General features: G+C 28.2%; 1 protein-coding gene across 1 annotated transcript in view; it reads right to left on the bottom strand.

Moving 5' to 3' along the window:
• Window positions 1-4,272: 4,272 nt before the first annotated feature.
• LOC142321004 (UPAR/Ly6 domain-containing protein crok-like) overlaps window positions 4,273-9,986 on the bottom strand; it is a 130,475-nt gene continuing 124,761 nt past the window's right edge. The window contains exons 2-3 of the mRNA XM_075358996.1: window positions 8,337-8,498; window positions 4,273-4,720 (exon numbers count right to left, since the gene is read on the bottom strand). Of these exons, the coding sequence (XP_075215111.1) occupies window positions 4,524-4,720; window positions 8,337-8,498 (359 nt within the window). The 3' untranslated portion in view covers window positions 4,273-4,523. The remainder of the gene's footprint in view (window positions 4,721-8,336; window positions 8,499-9,986) is intronic.

The following is a 9,986-nucleotide window of genomic DNA, read 5'->3' as shown; positions in this document are numbered from 1 at the left end:
TATAAGTATGATGTAAATATGTATGAATATACGTACATAAATAAGTAAATAAGTTATGTAATAATTATTACATTATATATATATATATATACCCCTACATACATATTTGAAACTGTACAAAGTTTCATTGATTAGCAAATTGTTGATACACATTTATGAATTAATATTATGAAGAAGTATAATGAACATGAACACCAAGTGTTACTTAAAAAAATGTTTATTAAAAAAAAAAAATAATAATAATAAAAAGTATAACATATATAGAGTATAATACAAATTAATTTTTTAATAATACAATATAAATACTGAAAAAATAAAGATGTAGAAAAAACTTCAGGTATAACAAAAGAATAAATATATTACTCTTTACAGAAAAAGAATAAAAACAGAAAACAAAAAGTGATGAATATAAAATTGTATTAGACATTTCAAATATCCTTCCCTTTTTGTCAATAAATATATCATGTTTTTTTTTTTAAATTAAAAAATTGTGTTTATAAATACTACTCATTAAAAAATTTATCATAAATTATAAAAGCATAAATATAGTATTATTCTGATTATAAGCTGCACTTTCTCCAAAAATGAATGTAGTAGATTTATATGTGGATTACATTTATACATTAATGCAAATAAATAAGAAGGTATTGTTTACCACTAGACTAACCTGGTGGGTTTAAAACATAATGATAGGAATAAACAAATGTTTATATGAATGTGTATGGCACAAATCACAATTAAACAATGGATTCATTTTTAAGCAAAATAATGGTTTTCTACTTTATTATTTACTTTCATTAGATCAGAATTTTACCCTGCTCATTATTACACTATATCCTTTAATTTTTTCTTCATTTTCACGGAGTCATCATCATTGTTACTGATTCAGTGAAATTACCATAAAAATTATGGTTTTTAAAAATGTTTATGACATAATCAAGTCCACAAAAAAAATGTAATGTTCATTTATATGGTATTTTAAATGGTAAAAGAAGGTAAAGAAGTATAAGCATTATACAACATATTATTATGTAGTTTATAAACCATAAGAATATAGAATCAAGATTCTGGGATTTGATGACAGTAGAAAAAAGAAAATAAGGAGCAACAATGATAAAAAGCTCATAAAAATACTGATATGATTCCTGGTACACCCTTTCTGCTATAGTAGTGCTCAAGATTCTAGTTTTGAATAACACCGTACATATTAAAAAACTTTCAATAAATTATTATGAAACATAATATCAATCAACAGAATATTACAGATGTAAAAGGAAAATGAAAAAATGTTATTGCTCTGTGTCTTCTAGAGAGCACAGAAACTCTTTAATCTCAATCCACCTACAGAACTTTAGTAGCTGGAATTGATTACTATATTTAAAAACGTTTTGAAGCCATAGGTTACATGAATAGTTTATTGCTTTTTCCATTCCTTTCTCTTCTTTACAAATAATTTATCCTCAACATAATTATTACAGCCTATGTCTTCAGCTATCTGTTCTCTACAGTTTTACCTTCTACATATTCCTCTGGTTGCAAATTAATTAAGCCTGGATATTTTAATGTATGGCCCATCAAGCGAGTTCATGATCTTTTTACAAGAATCTGCCAAATTTGTCTCATTTCTTGTTTGTCTTAAGACCTCTCCATTTCAAACGTTATCAACCTATGTAATCCGACAAATTGTTTTAACATCCTTCAAAAATGTTGTAACATCCTTCATTTACAACATACTTCAAAAACCTCTGTTTTTTCCTTTCTGTTTTCCATGATTTGCTGCTGTAAAATTATATACTTGCAATATTCTACCATAACTTTTAGATTTATACTTAATACCTGCAAACTTCTTTCCTGAAAAGAAATTCTTATTGCTTGGTGCCAGTCTGCTTTCGATCTCTACCTTATTTTATGTATCCTTAGCGATATTAGTCCCTAAGTAGCAAAATTCTGGGAGGTTAAATCTACATATTATAATACTTAATTCCTCATTATCTAAGAGATAGTAATACAAATAAATTAAATATAATTGTTAGCTGTTTGTTGGATGATACTTGTACCTTGTGCAAAAATTTAACAGATACCAGGCAGGACGAGTTATATTTTAACAATAATTGTACTTCAATACTGTTTTCCAACTCATTCTATTGTCAGTTTCTAAGTAAAGGCGTGTTCTGACTGAATGGATGTAACAAAACCACTAAGGATGTAACAGTGTATACATACACTCTTTTCATGAAAAAAGAACACAGCTGCCAGCAGGCTCTGATTTAACAATGTTGGACAAGGAAACTTAGTATATCAGACAAATCAGTCAATTGATAGTTAAATTAGTTTGATAAGTTTAACCAATAATCTATTTCTTTTTGTTTTTTTATTTTTACTTTTAATAATGTAATCTAATTCCAAAGACTGAATAAATTTCTGACTGACCTTTTCTGACTGGATACTGTTTTGAGTTTTGGTGCATTTTATAATTGGAAAAACACAATATTTTATTAAATTCTAAAATTTTTGTTAAAATGTTATTATTATAAAAAGTAAAAAAAAAATAATAAAAGCTATTTATCAATACTTTCAGATTACTGCTTTCTTTAATAAAGTAATTATTATCTCACATTAATACATTCTGTTATGTTAGTTTCCACTTATAGAAAATAAAAACATGAAAAATAAACATTTTTTTAACACTAATTTTATAAAACTTATATATTATTTTATTTATATTGTTGTCTTCTAATTGTCCTTGAAGGAAAAGATCAAGTTCATTAAAAATATATTTGAATAAATACAGAGGAGTGTCAATTATTTATAATTATTGATGAATTGCTGGGCAGTCATTATTAGAAAACACGTTCATATCTAGAGTGATTAATGATGACTGGTTGTAATGATTTGTATCTCATTATACAATAATGCAAAATTTTTTAATGAAATTTGTTATAATAATAAAATTAATTTTGAACAATTCTAACTATACTAAAAGTATAGTGGTAATACATTATACTATACTGGCTATACATAATAAAAAGTACCGGTAAGTTATCCAGAAGTCGGTAGATCTGTAGAGGTATCTATCTTTTGACTAGCAATAGTGATTAAAAATTTCCTTGTAAATCTATGAATTTTTAAAATATCAGTAAAATCATGATCATTATTTTTAGTTTTCCATTTAATTAATAAGAAAACCTTATGGCTCTAAACACATTAGAGTTTTCTTATAGTTGATGTAAAGTGATAGATTAAAATTGTCAGTATTTTTTTATCCACTAAGAGAAGTGCCCAAATGTTAGTTTTACTATTTTTGATTTATATGATTACTGTATTATGATTAACATATAACAAATCATAAATATAGTTAAAATGAGTTTCAGATAAGTGGGTTGTGAATAATCAACGCTTTACTGTATTCTAATAAATGCAATTTTCTTTGTTAAAAAAACCTTAATTTATTGATTAAAGATTTCAAAATTGGCTAGTTTTTTTTTATAGAAAAACATTCCCTCATTCTTCAAACATACATCACAAAATATTTTTAATATAAAATAGATATGTTTAAGACGGTAGTGGAACATTACCGAGTAAACAATATTTTTTTACTCTTAATATAGTTTATAAATTACATGGTAATTCCTTATCACCAAATTTCCATGCTGAGTACATTAAAAAATAATTTCACTGTCATTTGATATGCCAAAAGTTCAAAAGGTTACAAAACAGATGCCACAAAAAAGGCTATACATATGCCTGAACAGGTGGAAAAAAGAAAAAAAAATCCTTTTTCTTAGTGAAAAAAAAACAATATATCAGATATACATGATAAAAATTATAAAATTCTGAAAAGTTAAAGTTTCACATTTAATAATTTTCTTACTTGATAATTAAAATGTGTGAAAAAGAAATGTAATTAATTGATTTTGGAGTAAATATTTGTCACATGTCTTAGGTTAGTGGCATGATATAATTATACATTACATTTTTAAACTTTTTACAAAAATATTTTTTTGCATTTTTAAATCTGTTATTCTTAAATTATTCTGTTATCTTAAAATTATGTAAGAAAAAATTATGAAAATAAAGTTTATCTATTTAAGAAGTAATACATATTTTACATAAAATATTAGCCAAATTATAATATAAAGTGGTTTAATATAAGGTGTTAATTGAAAATAAAAGCAAATACATTTGTACAATGTGTACCATCAGTTTCAATACTTTTATAAAAAGTACTAAAAATATGATGGATTAAACATCTAATTACGTGTTTTTTTTTTCTTTATTGCTCATGTATGTTAAAAAATAATTTTTAAGAAATATGTTTCATGTTCGAAGAATATTTGAAATATTTTTATATTTTAATTCATTTTTAATTTTTCTTTTATTTAAACTGTAAATCTATTTTAAAATGAGATCATTTTATTAATCCTACTGTACTGTTCGATGAGAAAGCTTCAATTCTAGTGGTCTATATACCCTATTTCGATTTTTATTGTTTTTCTTGTTTTTATTGTTTACAATTTTGATTGTTATAATAAAATGGCAGCTGTGATAAGGATGACTAGAGTTGAAGAAGTTAAAGAAACAGCAGAGTTACAAAGATCTCCCTTACAAGTACAATAATTCATGAAGACATCATGAGTTCCTGTTCGCTGGATGCAAGCCCTTTCTTTGTTTTCATCTTCGATAAATCCACAACCACGTACCACTCTTATTTTTCCATACACTGAAAAAAAATATATAAAAAATTTACTATTAATTAATCATGAAAAAATACCCTGTAAAATGAAAATAATATTTTTTACTCGGGTTATTTTTAAAGTGATTAGTTAAATCACATATAATATACCTAAAAATTATATAAACATTTGTAGTATAACACAAAGAAAACCTGATTTCAGTGTACTTATATTAAGAAGATAATCTAAATATTTATTTAAAACATACATCCATGAATAAAACTGAATTTATTTTAGTATTTAAAATTAATTTTTTGTTTAAGAAAAACTTTTTTTTTCCTAAAGTGTATATTGCAATCTGTTACAACTAGTTAACAATAAGCAACCTTCCATGGGCTACTTAAAATAAATATAAAAATATCTGAATTATATAGGTAAGATAAGGTAAGATAGGTAAGGTAAGGTATATATATATACACCAATACTATATCTATACTGTACTATATCTATATATATATATATACCTAAATGATATTTTATACTTAAATTGATATTTTATTTTGGTAGTAGTTACAAATGAATCCAACACAATTGAAACTGCTCAAAAATTAAAAATTATTATTAATTAACTGAATCTCTTGCGAGAAAATATTTTGAAAACAATATCTAGCAGAATATAGTTGTAGGCTTACAACATTATTGAAGGATTACTTTTAGATTTGTATCTTAATTATTGTAGATAGATTAACAAATCTGCAACCAGTATCAGCAAGTAAACAAGTATACTAACTACTCCATATTAATATGAAAATAGTTTGGTAGATATAAATTTAGATTTTGGTAGATTTTTTTAGTATCAAATATAAGGTAGTTTTGTTAAGAAAAAAGTGAAAAAATATATCTATTATGAGGTAAAAAATTATGTTAAATTAATAAATTAATTACGTTTAATAAGTAAATAATTACTATGCATTATTTATAAAATAAAACACTGAAGGTTTTAGGCAAGATGGTAAACTGAAACTTCTTACCACGTGATAAAATGTAATACGAGGTCTGTGAGAAAAGTAATGAGACTGACTTTTTACTTACCAAAGTTTTTATTTTTTTCAAACAACAATATTATCCCCTTCAAAGTAGTTCCCTTGGACAGCTATACACCGGCAGAGTCGTTGTCCCCACTCCTGGTAGCAGCGCTGGAAGGCTTCAACTGGTAGGGCTTTTAACTGGTCGGTCACAGTCTTTTGAATGTTCTCCAGAGTTCCAAAATGACGTCCTTTTAAGACATGTTTCAATTTCGGGAAAAGGAAAAAGTCACAAGGACTCAAAACAGGTGAATAGGGGGGTTCAGGAACCGTAGGAATGCGTTTTGAGATCAAAAATTCCCTGATGGAAATGGCTGTGTGACACGGGGCATTGTCATCTGATAAAGCATCTGCTTGTCTGCAATGTCTGGTCTCATGCGAATCACTCTTTTCCTGAGCCTTTCAAGGACACCTTTAAAAAACACTTGGTTGACAGTTTGTCCTGGAGGAACAAATTCTTTATGCACGATACCCCTACTGTCAAAAAAGCAAATCAGCATGGTTTTGATCTTTGATTTGCTCATTCGACATTTTTTTGGTCGAGGAGGTAACAGTGTGCCACTCTTCGCTTTGCCGCTTTGTTTCAAGATTGTACTCAAATATCCAGGATTCATCACCTGTGATCACACAATTGAAGAATTCTTGGTCATTGTCAATCGTCTCAAGAAGATCAACACACATTTTTCTTCGATTGTTCTTCTGTTCCATTGTGAGGTTTTTCGACACCAATTTTGCACAAACCTTTCGCATGTCCAAATCATCTGTCAAAATTTAATGTACGGTGAAAGTGTTTAAATTTAACTGTTCATTCATCATCTTTATTGTTAAATGACGGTCTGATATCACAAGAACCCTCACATGCTCAACATTTTCATCAGATTTTGATGTTGAAGGTCTCCCTGATCGAGGTTGATCTTCAACGTGTTCTCGGCCTCCAAAAATGATTTGTGCTCTTGATAAGCAATGTTCCCCATAGGCCTGTTTCAACTTTTCAAAGGTCTCACTCATGGATTCCCCAAGTTTAACACAAAACTTGATTGCACAACGTCGCTCTAAATTCCGATGCTCCGTTTTCCTAACACACAACAAAAACACAACTTCACTGATGACGCTGTCAGAAATAATGTGTTGGCTGAATGGAGTTGAAACTCGTACTGAGCGTATGGAAGGGATGAACAAACCGTTCTAGCACAGACCAGTAGACACAGAGTTGCCAGATCGCTCGCAGTGTTACCAATCTCATTACTTTTCTCACATACCTCGTGTACTGAGAACATTTCAGGAAGAAGCAGCTTGTGAAAATGAAGTCAGGATAAATTGCTAATAGTAGAATAGTTGACTATGTTCAATGAACCAGTACTATGGATCACTAAATTTGCTTAACATCAGGATCACTTTCCTTTTAAATGAGCCACAGCATAATTTTGGCATTAATAAAAAAAAATTTTTTTTTTATTATTGGACTGAAATCCAAAAGTAAGGATATGAACAAGTCCTGACCAATACGGAAAAAGCCACCGCATGAGATCCTTTATTACTATTGATTCCTTTCTCTTGTCTTCGTTTCCCTCTTCAACATTATTGGTTCAGCAGATACAAGTCTGATCCTGCTATGTTCTCCACGCTGAGGAACCAGGATCTGAAAACCTAGTTGCATTCATGGTTTTTTTTAGGCTGCCTGTATATCAATTCAGGGATTGTGCTTCATGCCTGATGGCTTCATAGTAAGATATCCGAAGTATCTATCTTATAAAGTTGAGGACTTTCCAAAAAAGCTTATATAATATCTCTGTCTAATCTGTGAGAGTGCCCTCATTGCTGATTAGCTAGTATGACAGCTGTTTTGTAGAGTACTAAGGACCATCGGTGGAGTACAAAACCATAGCTGCTTTTTTATTTGAATGATGCCCATGTTATTAGATTGTTTGTATGCTCTTAGGTTGTTGTCAGTTAATGGAACTTTCCAGATTAGTTATTTTAAGTATGGACAAGACTCAACTGCTGAACATTAAATGGGCTCAGGGTAATAAAAAACCTAATAAACCATCATCACTACCACTGCCATCATTATCATCATCATCAATCCATTCGATTGACATAGTTAAGACATTTTTGATGTTTGTGTTTTCCAATTTCTATTCCTTTTATTTATTTTTTCATAAAATAACTGAAAAAATAATCATAATAAGATTATTTCACAGAGAGGGGGGTTAATGCTCAGCCTACCAAACCCGCATACTAAAATAAAAGCAGTCATATTTATACTGATAATATAAGTGCTGAAATTTGATATCAACTGACAACAAAATTTTTATTGCTTAGAATGAGTGAAACAATTCTATTTATTTATCAACACAGCAACAACAGACTTACACTCTCTTATAGATACTTGATGATAAATGAATTCTGTAGTGTGTGAAAAATGGCATGCCTGACTGGAATTCAAACTGGGATCTCCAGATGAAAGGCTGAGACACAACTACTCTGTTACAGAGACCAGCATTACACTTAATAAAATTTAAATCTCTGATGTACTAAAAAAAATTAAAATCTATTAGATAAATTATTCCATACTAACCTCGTTGTACATTCTTTCGACATATTGTTGGTGTTAGTTCTGGTAGGTGCTCTAGTGGTGGCTGTATACTGCAGTTAACTGTACCCAAAGAGTAGGGATCAAAAGGGTCACCACAACGTGGATCATACTCAGAATTGCACTGATAACATACTATTGAAGAACCTGAAAGTAAAAGATAAAATAAAAAATTGAACAAAGTAAATATGTAACGATTAAAAAAAATAAATAAATAAATAATTTTTTCATCTAATTTATACATTTTAAGTTTATAAATTTATATAATAAAAAAGTTACATTTACGACAATTACAGATTGATGATTAATAAATGAAATAATGATGAATAAATATTTTCAAAATTTAACTCAAAAATATTTAATCTTATCATATAGAATGATAATTATGTTTTACAATAAAGCTAAAGCATGACAGAGTGTGTATTGTTTCTCAATAAATGTTGTACAAACAGTAAAAAAAAAAAAATCTTTTTTTTGTAATTGTTGTAATCCTTAAACTTGTATGAAGAAGGCTGAAATTTCTGGCACGTACTTGAAAATATGCAAAAATATCTCCTCTAAAGGGAAATTTTAATACATAAAATTTCACCGGCTATATAATCTCAAAAACTATCTGAAAAACTGGTTAAGTATTGGATGCTATATTCCTTTATTAAAAGCTGATGTTCCTAAATAAGTTTTATAAAGCGTATTGGACATAAATAAATTTAGAAAAAATAAGCTTTAAAGATGTTGTTGATCAAATATTTTTAAGTCCACGCTGACAAACTTTGTGGTTCAAAAGCATTTCGTTAATTTTTTGTTCTGAGTTCCGTATAATGGTTGTAGGTATACTATAGTTTGTTCAGAGTAGCCTTCAATTCATTGATTATGCAGATTGCATTACCTGTATTACTCTATTATAGCGCTCAGGTTCTGATCGTAACAGAATCCAAGGCAATAAAATTTGTTCAATAATCCTTCACGTTAAAATAATTTTTAGGATCGGGTGTTAAAGATTTACGTATGCATTTTGAATTTTGTGGGACACTTTTCTAAAATTCGAATATATCAGTTATCTAATATTAATCAATTTTAACTTTCTTTGTTTTTGTTTTTTTTTTCTCTTTGCTTGATGAATTAATTCACTACATAAGCTCGAATCTTTGTGGATGGGAATATGAAAATAGACATTTTTTAGCGTATGAAAAACGCCGTGCCTGACCGGAATTCGAACCCGGAACCACCGGATGAAAGGCCGAGACGCTATCACTTCTCCATGGGGATCTGCGTGATTATATATAAATTTTGAAAATGTTCATAAGATATCAATCTAGCAAAATATATTAATATTGTCAAAATGTATAAACTGAATATATACTCGTATTATTAAAGAAATACAGTATCAGTCCATAAAAAGTTGTTTTTTCCTTCTTAAAATACATAATTAATTTTTGTTTTTCATGAAACCTAGGACTGTAGAATACGATGGATGTAACAATACAAACTGAAAAATATGGTTGTAATAGGATGGTTCATTTATAAAACAGACTGGAATATTGTGTTATTGTTCGTCATTAATTCAGACTTAAATGTTATTTAAGCAATCTTAAAAATCAGCCATAGTTTTTTTTTAATATAAAAGAAATTACAGAG

This window comes from Lycorma delicatula, chromosome 3 (assembly GCF_047948215.1).
Source record: "Lycorma delicatula isolate Av1 chromosome 3, ASM4794821v1, whole genome shotgun sequence".
Classification (NCBI taxonomy): Eukaryota; Metazoa; Arthropoda; class Insecta; order Hemiptera; family Fulgoridae; genus Lycorma; species Lycorma delicatula.
The sequence above is the reverse complement of the archived record's forward strand: the minus strand, read 5'-3'. Positions and strand labels throughout refer to the sequence as shown.